This window comes from Microcaecilia unicolor, chromosome 4 (assembly GCF_901765095.1).
Source record: "Microcaecilia unicolor chromosome 4, aMicUni1.1, whole genome shotgun sequence".
NCBI classification, from domain to species: Eukaryota; Metazoa; Chordata; class Amphibia; order Gymnophiona; family Siphonopidae; genus Microcaecilia; species Microcaecilia unicolor.
The window spans coordinates 76,940,487-76,953,015 of NC_044034.1; the positions used below are offsets into that span (position 1 = coordinate 76,940,487).

Genomic DNA, 12,529 nt, shown 5'->3' on the forward strand with positions numbered 1-12,529 from the left:
AATACTTAGGGGCCTGTTTATGGAAATGGGACTTGATATACTGCCTTTCTGAGGTTTTTGCAACTACATTCAAAGTGGTTTACATATATTCAGGTACTTATTTTGTACCAGGGATAATGGAGAGTTAAGTGACTTGCCCAGAGTCACAAGGAGCTGCAGTGGGAATTGAATTCAGTTCCCCAGAATCAAAGTCCACTGCACTAACCACTAGGCTACTCCTCCACTCCTGTTCTACTGTTTACTAAGCTGAAGTTAGAATTTGCTCTTAAACCACTTTAACTGGAAGTTTTCGGTGTGCTACTAGAGCAAAACGTCACATTACCATAAAATTACAAGATACTACTACTACTATTTAGCATTTCTATAGCACTACAAGGCGTACGCAGCGCTGCACAAATATAGAAGAAAGACAGTCCCTGCTCAAAGAGCTTACAATCTAATAGTCAAAAAATAAAGTAAGCAAATTTAACACGAGAAGTAACACATGTGGAGCCCAAACTTCGAGTGGCGAACATAGCCATTTTTGAACCTGAAAAACCTTTAATCTTTTTGGTTCAAACATCACTGTTTTCTAGACGTTTTGTGCTCATTTCATTTGTCTTTTGGGACCGTTTTGGGGAAAAAGTTCAAGAGAAAAATGCCCCAAAACTGGCCATTGAGATGTCTGGGGGGGGGGGGGGGGGCATAATTCTTAGCAGACTGGTCACACAGACATCCCTGCAGAGCAGTGGGGCAGAATAGGGGCACTGCAGTGGACTTCACATAAAAGATCCCAGGTACACATTTCACCATAACCCCCTTATGCTGTATGGTGAGCCCTCCAGGAACAGAGGAAAAACCTACTGTACACCACTATAATAGTTCTCAAGCTTGCAGGCAACACCTATATGTAGGTATAGTAGATGTTTAGTGATTTTTGGAGGGCTCACACATTCTACCACAAGTGTACTAGGTACAATGGGATATGGGCCTGAGTCCCCTTCTCTACAGTCCATTGCACTGCCCACTAGGCTACTCCTGTGACCTGTGTGCTGCTCTAACTAACAAGATTGGCTATCATGGGCCTGGTATGTACTGTCAATGTCACATCTTAGGGGGTGGGGGGTAAGAGAGTGTCTGTGACCACTGGAGGAGTAAGGAGGTTATGCCTTAATCCCTCCAGTGGTCATTTAGGGCACCTTTTGATCATTCGTGATTGAAATAGGTCCAGCCAAAAAGTCTTAATTTTAGACCTAGACTTTTTCTTTTCTTTCATTATTGCAGAAAAATAGCTATCTTTTGGTGCCACTCATATCCCGTCCAAAACATGCCCCCTTGAAATTTGGACAAACTGTGGAGAAAAACGTCTAAAATCACAGTGTCGAAAATCACAGCTTCAACGTTTTTGAGAGAAAAATGTCCATCTACCACCTTATGACATTTTTTGGATATTTGTTTTCTTTTGATGAAGAGCCCCTAACTCTATTTACTATGTGTTATCTGTTTTTGAACTTGTGTTAATTACTACTACTACTTATCATTTCTAAAGCGCTACTAGACGTACGCAGCGCTGTACACTTGAACATGAAGAGACAGTCCCTGCTCGACAGAGCTTACAATCTAATTAGGACAGACAAACAGGACAAACAAGAGATAAGGGAATATTAAAGTGAGGATGATAAAATAAGGGTTCTGAACAAAGCGAATAAGGGTTAGGCGTTAAAAGCAGCATCAAAAAGGTGGGCTTTTAGCTTAGATTTGAAGATGGCCAGTTTAGTAAGTAGACCCCATTTACATTAAGAACTGATTTGGGAGACTGATGCCCTTGCATACATTTATGGCTATATGAAAAGCATGGAGTGGAGGAGTAGCCTAGTGGTCTGTGCAGTGGACTTTGATCCTGGGAAACTGGGTTTGATTCCCACTCTGGGCAAGTCACTTACCCCTCCATTGCCCCAGGTACTAAATAAGTACCCATATATAATATGTAAACTGCTTTGAATGTAGTTGCAAAAACCACAGAAAGGTGGTATATCAAGTCCCATTCCCTCTCCCTTTCCCCTCAGCATTAGAGAACAACTTTGATGCTGTAGAGATATATAAAACAGAATTACACTCATTTTTTAATGTTATTCTTCCCAGGTTTCTGCAAAAAAACTGTCTTAAAACTATATCCAAAAAAGCATTTTTCGGATTATTTAAACTTCAACATTTGTGAGTAATTTTCTATTATGAAACTATTCTTTGATATGTTCTGGATTACATATGCCAATAATTAAATTAACATTAACATTAAGAGGGATGGGCCCAATATGCAAAGCGATTTAAGCAGGCAGGAGAGGCTGCTTGCTTAAATGGCTCCCAGCTGCCCTATTCAGCAGCACTTAACTGGGCAGTGCCGCTGAATATCGACTCCGACCGGCCATCCAAAATATTGGCAGGTCAGTAGCGGAACAGTGGGTGCCATTGGGGAACAGCCAACAATACATATAGGAGAGAATTCAATAAATGGCACTGAAAATATGGTGCCCAAAAATTGAGCATTAAGCGCTATTCTATAAAGAGAGTGTGCCCTTTATAGAATAGCGTTTGGCATAGATCTGGTGCCTAATGTTTGGACATTATACTTAGGCTTGCTAAAAGGCAGGTGTAAATGCCGGCACCCTACTTAGGCGTGCTTCGAGCAAATCTGTAATTCCACACATAACTTTAGGAAAGGCCATGATGTGTCACTGGCTACGCCCCCTTTTCAGATACGTGCTATGAGAGTTTGGTGCCAAGCCTTATAGTATAGTTTGCAGTCAGTTGAATGCACAAATTCTAATTGATGCCAATTAACTACAATAATTGGTTGTTAGCACCCAATTATTGCTAGTTAAGGGCTCATTGATCAACTAACTTGCTTGTGCAACTTTGGCGCACAGCCCAAATTTCGGCATGCAACTTTGGGCGCCATATATAGAATCTGGGAGATACTGAGGCATATTTTCAAAGCACTTTGGGAGGCTAAGTTCCATAGGTTTCTATGGAACTTTGGGAGGCTAAGTGCTTTGAAAATGAGCCTGACTGTCTATTCATATGAGAAACACCATAGCTCAGCTGCACTTTTGCTAAAACATTATGCAACTTCAGCAGCAATGACCTAGAACTGTCAAACTGAAAAAGGTAAAGACACATTAGGACTCAGCCTCTTCATTCTTAGCTCTAGCAGCTGGCAGAGCAGACAGGTAAACATATGTAAATATAGAAGCAGAAAAATGGGGGGGGGGGGGGGGGGGGGGGGAAACCCAGAATAGTGATGAACCCTTTTCTTTCTCTGATTAATTTGTAAAGTGGTCTATCCCAGTGGTTCCCAGAGCTGGTCGTGGAGTCACTCCAGCCAGTCAGGTTTTTAGGATATCCACAATGAATACTCGTGAGAGAGATTTGCATGCAGTGGAGACAGTGCATGAAAATATCTCTCATAGATATTCATTGCGGATATCCTGAAAACCTGACTGGCTGGGGTGCCTCCAGGACCAGATTTGGGAACCACTGGTCTATCCAGATGTGTGGATGTCCAAAACACTTAATTAGCATCTGTAATTGAATGTCCTCTCATCCAGATAATGATTCAGATTGCAATTGATTCATGTTTGAGATCAAAAGAGTCAGTGTACATGAAATCCTACTCGTTCTATATAGTGATCCAAAAGTTAGGCGTCAATTCAGCACATAACTTCCATACTACAACAGCTATTAATGCACTGAAATGGAGGTGAAACAGAAGGTACGTGCATAAGTGCATTTAGGCACTATCCTGTAACTTGACGCCTAAGAGGGGCATTTTCGATATGACGTCTAAATTAGAGAGCTGCACGGCTTCCGTCCCCGTGGGAATCCCGCGGAACCCGCGGGATTCCCGCGGGGACGGAGGCAGTTCCTGCGGGGTTCCCGTGGGGATGGAAGCAGTTCTGCGGGGTTCCCGTGGGGACGGAGGCAGTTTCTGCGGGGTTTCCGCGGGGATGGAACCAGTTCTGTGGGCTTTCCATGGAAGTGTAAGCTGCACCTGCACCAGCCTCTCATCTACCGAATACCAATTTATTTGAGTGCTGTCTCCTCCTCCTCCTCCTCTTCTTCCTTGCTTTAACAGCATAAATGTGGAAAGTCTTCCATTAAGGAGGTGGTAGAGTCACAAATGATGACGGAATTCAAAAAGGCATGCTAACCTTAAATGGCTGCATGTGTGCGGATATGTCAAGTGACACTTAGATGGCGACTCTGGCTGTGATGAACTAGAGCTGATACCTGGCAGACTTGTATGGTCTGTGTCTCATACATGGCAATCTGGTGTAGGATGGGCTGGAAAGGGCTTAGACAGCAACTTCAGTGGCTGGAACATGAGGACAGTGCTGGACAGACTTTTATGGTCTGTGTCCCACAAATGAGAACATGAACAGGCTGGAGTGGGCTTCGATGGCAACTCCAGCAGTTGGAACATAAGGATGGGGCCAGATAGACTTCTGTGGTCTTTGTTCCAGAAACACGAAAGAAAGACCATAATCAAGTATATAATATCACACTCGTTGATTTAATGATGAATTGATCATGAGTGTGACTATTGGGCAGAGTGGATGGACCGTTCAGGTCTATTTGCTGTCACTTACTATGTTACTATTAATCCTCTTTGCTCCCAGGCTGGTGCACAGACCTCAGCTCTGACACAGGCACGAGAATCAGTTGTCACCTGACCTACTGGCGTGTGCATGTGGCGACCTCTCAGCACACACTGCCAGTGAATCAGAGACAAATCTTACATGTGCGCACCAGAGTGTTCCAAGTTCCAACTTCCGTTCCTTCCTTGCCTACAGTGCTGTGGCTCAAATCCAGAGAGAGACTGAGGGAGCTGACTGGAACTTTCTTTTATGTACTATTAAATTCTTGCGGGGACGGGTGGGGACGGGTTGGGATGGGTTAAATTCTTGTGGGGACGGGCGGGGACGGGTTAGATTCCAGCAGGGACGGGCGGGGATGGGTAAGATTTCTGTCCCCGTGCAACTCTCTAGTCTAAATCCGACTTTGGACATTTTGTGCAAAATGTCCGAAATCCAAATAGGAATGAAGGCCATTTTCAAAAAAAGGAAAACATCTATCTTTTTTTTTTAATACTGTTTCGAACAAGGTTTTGCGCTTTGTGGGGTTTTTTAATTGACCATTTTCGAAAAAGAAAAAAAAATCCAAGTGAAAAACATAGAAAGTCAAGCCATTGAGATGTAGGAGGGGCCAGCATTCAGCATTTTTAGTAGACTGGGCCATCAGACATCCAGGAAAGCAATGGGGCACCCTAGGGGGCATTGCAGTGGACTTCAAATGCTCCCAGGTACACATCTCACCATTGCTCCCTTATCTTGTCTGCTGAGCCCTCCAAAACTCACCCAAAACCCACCTCCCCCAACTGTATACCACTAAGAGTGACGGGGGCACCTATATGTGGGTACAGTGGTTTCTGTTGAATTTTGGAGGGTTCACATTTTCCACCACAAGTGTAACAGTTAGGGGGAGGTATGGGCCTGGGTCCACCTATTTGCAGTGCACTGCACACACCACTGACTATCCAAGCACCTGCATCTGAGGCTGGCACAGAGACTGGTAAGTAATATTTTTAATCACATTTTTGGGGGGTGGAAGGAGGTCAGTGACCACTGGAGGAGTAAGGGGAGGTCATCCCTGATTCCTTCCAGTGGTCATTTAGGGCACCTTTTTGTGCCTTATTCATGCTAAAAACAGGTTTAGCTCAAAATGTCTTTGTTTTAGTCCTGGACAGTTTTGTTTTGTTCCATTATGGCTGAAAAAGTCTTAGGAACACCCAAATCCTACCCTTAACATGCCCCCTTCAGATTTGGATGTACTGCAGATGAACAGCATAGAAAAACGTCTGAAAAATAGGTTTCAAAAACACTGATTTGGATGTTTTTGTGAGAAAAACATCCAAATGCTGCTTTATGCCACATTTGTGTTCTAATATTTTAATGTTTTTTGTATATAAACAGATATGCATGTTTTTCATCTTTTCTGTTTTTAATCGTATTTACATATACAAATACACTTATAACTCATTATGTATGTTTTATTTGAGGACCCCTGAGGAAGGCCTAATCGCAGAAACACGGCCCATGTTGGGTCCAGTATCTTTGTTTTACTCGTCAACATTTTGAATAAAGACTCTGGCTTTCATCCTGATGCAGCCTTCTGTAGTCATTGTGTTTTTGTGTAGTGTTTTTCTGCCTATGTGTTCTGGTGATACTATGCAAGGGGGTGTCTCATAGGAACCAATGGAAATTACCCCTCCCTAGGTACAGTCAAGGAGTTTGCTCAATACTGGGGATGCTGAAGCACCAACAGCATCCACAGAGCTAACTCCTAAAGGGGCATTCACATTGGATGGGCAAGGGGGGCCATGGGCATGTCACCATGTGACACCCACAATTTATAGAATACTACGAGCACAGGATGTCACATTTAAGAAGCATGCTATTGAAATGGAATAAGTGGGTGAGCCTAAATGTTGGCGCATAATTGCTGACTTAAGCTTGATTGTGCTTGAATGTTGTATAGATAGTTTTTGCTTTATACTCTCTAGATCCAAACAGTTTTAGCTGCTTTTCTCATTTACAGATATCTTAATCACAACTGCATAACTAGCCTCACAGCAGGAATTTTCAGAGATCTCCATGAGTTAAAATGGCTGTAAGTATCCAATTTGGCCCTTACAGTAAGAATGGGCAAGGATTCTCAGATGTACCTCAAGCAGCATTTCAGTACAATCAGAGCAGAGATTTGACTAAAATGCCTAGCCATAGGCACCCACTACCCTAAGTAGATGCTGATTTCTTCCAAGTCATGAGCTGCTCTATAATAAGGTTCAAGAAAAAAAAATTAGAGAACCAGAAAAAAGAATTACAGATATATCATCCTTTTTAAAAGAGATAATGCTACCGGGTTTGAAGAAAATTCATGGTTCAAAGAGTTGATTCTACAAAATCTCTTTGAAAGAAAAAGCTGCATTTGTACTAAAATCGGAAACATATTTGAAGAAATGCTTTAGAATGATCTTCTAGCCCACTAAGGGTTCCTTTTATACAGCTGCAGTAAAAAGTGGCCTGTGGTAGTGTTACTGCGTGGGATTGCCGTGCACCGAAGCTACTTTTTACTGTGGCCAAAAAAAGTATTTTTTCCATTGGTGTCCTTAATGGCCATGCACTAATTTCACAATTAGTATGTGTCCATTACTGCCTGAGCCCTTACAGCCACCTATTTACTTGGCGGTAAAGACTCACATCCTAATCCAGTAGTAATTGGGCAGCACACAGTGATGGATGTGTGCTGCCAATTACTGCCAGGCATGCCTATTTCCCGCCCACCACATTAGAAAATAATTTCTTTTTTTTGTGTGGGAAATGGTGCGTACTGAAGCCAGAACTACTGCAGGGTGTCTGACCACACCCCACGGTAGTGCTATTTCGCTGCGTGCTACCCATGTGATAGCCCTACCACCCTTTAGTAAAAGGGCCCCTAAATCCCATATTACAGTTTCAGAACAGATTATAACAAGAGTATCTGCTCATAACCAGGAATGTAAAATAAACCATACCATCAAATTAATCACAAATTTTAGTAAAGAGAAAATTTTTCAATGAATGGCAACACATTAAATTACTAGGTATTGTTCTGATATATAAAGAAAGACTATTCCATTCCTTTATAGCGATGAGCAAAGCAGATGTATCTAATAGTTTTTTATTTATAGCAAACTTCTTTTTTCTTTACATTATTATGCTTTGTTTTTAAAATAGTAAAAGGCCGATCCTCCTTACATGCTTTTATTATTTGAATGTTCTTTCAATAACTTGTCTCAGTTAAAGAATAAAATTAGAATATTTTTTAACTGAGACAAGTTATTGAAAGAACATTCAAATAATAAAAACATGTAAGGAGGATCGACCACTTACTATTTTAAAAACAAAGTATAATAATTTAAACTGAATTGTGATCTTGTGGTCAGCCAGTGTAGTTGATATAGAATAGGTGTCACTCTATTAAATGTATTTGTTCTTAACTATCAGTTTAGGTGCGATGTTTTGCGGCAATTGAATTCTATAGGCTAATTTTTCTGTAATCCGGAGATAAAGGGAGTTACAGTAATCTAAGTGCAAAAGCATAAAGAATTGAAACAGCAACCTAAATACATCCTCATGAAAATAAGATCTTACCATTCTTAACTGTCACAGTTTAAGAGAAGCTTTTCTAGTTAAAGGATTGACCTGTACCTCCATTGACAGCATGCAGTCCAAAATAATACCATGAACCTTCAATGAGGAATCCAAAGAAATTGATACGCCTCCTAAAGACAAAACAAATAAAGGCCATGGCATAGATGGAGGACCAACCTACAGCAGTTTTGCTTTCTCCTTGTTCAAAATCAATGTGGAGATGGGTCCAGTTTTTCCACCAGTGCAAATTACATATTTAAGGCTATCTGTGCACACTCTCTAAGTCAATAGATACTGGAAGTGACAAAAGGATATTATCTGCATAAGTGTAATTTGAGGCCCCAAGTTCAGCCAGATCTCTACCAAAAGATGACTTACAAATGTGCAACAGATGGCCATGTGCAAACTGGACCCTTATTGCATACTGTGTTCTCCTAGCATTCCCTGCACCTCAGTCCCTAGACTCCCATTCTGCTTACTGCTTTACTGAGAACTCAGGGGTCAATGCAGAAAGCCACGCAGCAGAGTGGCACATGAATGGCTGAGCGCACAGCTTCAACTGTGAACTTAAAACAATGCCATGCAGAAAGCTAGCCCCAGCTTGCATCCTAAGTAAGGATCTGCCCATAGGCAAGGCCTCCCTATCTCGCAAGTCACTGTGAAGGAATTCCCTTCTGTGCTTGCAGGCTGAGCTCTACGTTTTCTTACCAGGGAACTATATTTCTTCCCTCCTGCCTCAAAGAACCTTTCCTTCCATCCTGCCTCAGGGAAATGTGCCTTATTCCTTCTCAAGGCCATTTTTCTCTCTAGGAGTCTCCTTCTGATGCATCCTCCTCTTTCTGTTGGGCTGTAGCATATAATGGTATGTGATCTTCAACCACAACCTTCCACCCAGTTGCTGGGGAACAGAGATCTCCTGGTTGTCCTGATTGGTGAGGTAACATAGCAGCTTTCAGAGCTCACGTCACCCATGGAAAAGGTCCCACTCTCTTCCCTCCTTCCTCTTCTTAAGTTGAGTTTTGAGAGTTTTCTCTTTTCTCAATAGGTAGCAATGCTATGTTTGCCTCCTTTTCTTGAGGGTAAGACAGAAGGGAATTTTCCTTCTAGGACTTGTATTACCCATTGTCTCACTGTCTTCTTAAACAGTCTGGCTTCCACAGGGATCTCCTGGCTCTTTTGCCACTTCTCCCTTCTGTCCAGGACTGCTGAGAGGGGGGAAAGGGGGGACAAAATTCCCGGGGCCCGGGCCTCCAGGGGGGCCTGGCGCCGCAGTCCCACCCGCCACCGGGCCCCTTCCACCCAAACCCCCACCAGCAGAAGTGCTGTCTTCTGTTCTGACTCCGGCGTGCGCGGCCGACACAGATGCGCTCCTCTCAGCTGATCTTCGCTGTACTCTGCAGGGCTTCTGTGCATCTGTGCGTCTGACGTGCAGGACGTCAGACACACAGAAACCCTGCAGAATACAGCGAAGATCAGCTGAGAGGAGCGCATCTGTGTGGGCTTGCACGCCGGAGTCAGAAGACAGCACTTCTGCTGGCGGGGGTTTGGGTGGAAGGGGCCCAGCCCGGTGGCAGAGGCGGGTGGGACTGTGGCACCGGGCCCCCTCAGGGGGGCGATGACAACCTGGGGGGTGGCAGTGGGGGCGGACTTGTCCCGGGCCCAGCCCAGTCTCTCAGCGGTCCTGCTTCTGTCTTGGGGAGCTGGTCTTTTATGCTGGTCACAATATATTATATAATGTTGTATTTGAATTTCTCTATACATCACCTTGAGTTTTGGTATATCAGAATTTGTCATGTGGTTTCCTTTGCTTGACTATTCAGCTGTTTTGAGCATGTTTAGAAGTACACATGTCAGTTTGCAATTAAGGAAACTTCTGAAAATATATCCTATAATGGGTATTAAATATTGATGAACACCATGAAATATCTAAGGTCATTAAACTCTACTATTAGCTGTCTGAGCTTTCAAGCGCTCATCAACATAATGATATCTATGTAATGTAATGCAATGTATTATTTATAACTCACCTTTTCAATGTCATGTCTTGCTAGAGTCCTTGATGAAAACCCCATAGCAAAAATTTCACAGCGGCTGTTTACTGGGCTACAGTCCTTGTCTTACGTGTAAGTACTACACTTGCATCTATTTACATCTACTTTATACTGCAAACTTATTTATGGAGCTTTTATCCCCACAGACAGATAAATCTCAGTTCGATGTAGATGTATATAGGCCATTATTTTAGAAACATATCTATGTGTAAATAGCAGCATTTGCATGTATATATCACATACATGTGTAAATACTGATTTCAGAAAATGGAGAGATTTCAAGGGGTGTTGATTGGGCCTGGCGCAGTTTACATAGGGAATACATGAGTGTGGAGAAAAATTTTCACATCAGGTTCTACACCAGCTCAAAGGCACTCATAGATTTTCAAAAAGTGCTAGTTTCAGCCAGGGCTTTACACAAGGGGAAAATTCAACTTCATCTTATGTGGTTTATTTCTACCTCCAAAATGAAACAAAATAAAACATGGAAAAGAAAATAAGATGATAACTTTTTTATTGGACATAACTTAATACATTTCTTTTTTTATTTTTTTTATTTTTTTTATTTATTTATAACAGTTTTATACATATAATCAAGTATTCAACTTGTTTGAAAAGTGGTACATTTCACAACATATATTCAATTTTAAGTAACAACTAAATTAAAAAGAAAAAGAAAAAAATTTTTGAGATCCCCACTCAAGTCCACAACATGGGATTCAAGATGATAGAAAGTGGAATTATTTAAACAGAAATACTTTCCTAGGAATATTCACTTGAGAAGTTTACAGGTTACAATATTCGGTGTTATAAATTGACCTATATCTTAAGGGAAGATAACATTTTCAGGTTTCCTTATTTTGTCTAGACACTAAAAAAGCTGTTAGCTGAGCTGGTTCAAAAAATACATATTTAAGGGATTGGTATTTTACCACACATTTACAAGGAAATCTAAGAAAGAAAATTGCTCCCAGCTGTAACACTGCTGGTTTCATCAGAAGAAATTGTCTTCGCCTCTTTTGTGTCTCGCGGGAGACATCAGGAAATATCTGAATTCTTTGGCCTAGGAACTCTTTGTCCTTATTTCTGAAATACATTTTCATTAACCATGACTTATCTGGTGGCAATGCCACCGTCACTATCAATGTTGTTGGAATAACAGGATCATTGTCTGAAGACTCTAGTATAGCTGAAATATTGAGATCTTGTTTCTGATTTTCTTGATTTAATATTGGTAGGTAATAAATCTGTGAAAAAGGTGGAATCATCTCTTCTTTCACTTCAAGTATTTCCATTAAATACTTCTTTAACATTTCCCTTGGAGATTTGGACAATTGTTTTGGGAAATTTAACAAACGAAGGTTATTACTCCTAACTGAATTTTCCAATGATTCCGTTTTTTTTCTCAGAGAAGTCAGATCTTTAACCATAATCTCTTGTTGAATTTGGAGTTTATTAACTTCCAAAGTCGTATCATTATCCGTTTGCTCTAGTTTTTCAACTTTAGTTTCCAAATTTTCAGTTTTTTGCTCAAGAGCTAAAATGTCCTGATTCAGTTTATTTATTTGGGGAGCAAAAGTTTTTCCTAGGCTCACTATCAAAGTCCACAACGAATCTAACGTTACTTCAGCTGGTTTTTTAATTTCAAAAGAAAATTGTGTGGGTAATACCTCTTTCTCCGAAGATTTCTCCAGTATCAAGCTTCCAGCTTCTTCCACCTTCGATGGAATAGGTGTTTGTGTCTGAGTCCTCAGCTCACATACAACTGGATCTATTTCCTCCCGGCTCTGTGTACTTGCACCACTTCGGGAAAGCAAGTCCAGAGACGCCTCAGTTGGTGTGCTATACCCCGCAGGTTGCGGGGGTGGTTCCCTTGAGTCGGGGCTGAGCGTCAGCTCAAGACCTGGAGAAGCTTCCGGGCCTCCACTCGCACCGGCGCTACTCAGCGGGCTGCCTTCCGACATTTGAAACACCGAAGTAGTTGGAACAGACGCTGCCTGAAGGAGCGTTCGAATATCTTGAGAGGTAAAAACTTGCCGTTGCGGAGCTTTGGAGGCAGGACGGCCCCGTCTTTTCGGCATGTTTGAATGATTGTAATTCAGAGAGCTGTCGAGTGTAGCCTGCTAGCGTCTCAAGGGCGCGGCCATCTTGAATCCAACTTAATACATTTCTTGATTAGCTTTCGAAGGTTGCCCTTCTTCCTCAGATCGGAAATAAGCAAATGTGCTAGCTGACAGTGTATATACACTC

The 12,529-nt window shown here is 42.0% G+C and overlaps 1 protein-coding gene across 1 annotated transcript in view; it reads left to right on the plus strand.

Moving 5' to 3' along the window:
• The window catches only part of RXFP2 (relaxin family peptide receptor 2), a 128,478-nt gene that overhangs the window by 35,186 nt on the left and 80,763 nt on the right, over nt 1-12,529 (plus strand). The window contains exons 6-8 of the mRNA XM_030202402.1: nt 2,122-2,193; nt 6,634-6,705; nt 10,280-10,351. Of these exons, the coding sequence (XP_030058262.1) occupies nt 2,122-2,193; nt 6,634-6,705; nt 10,280-10,351 (216 nt within the window). The remainder of the gene's footprint in view (nt 1-2,121; nt 2,194-6,633; nt 6,706-10,279; nt 10,352-12,529) is intronic.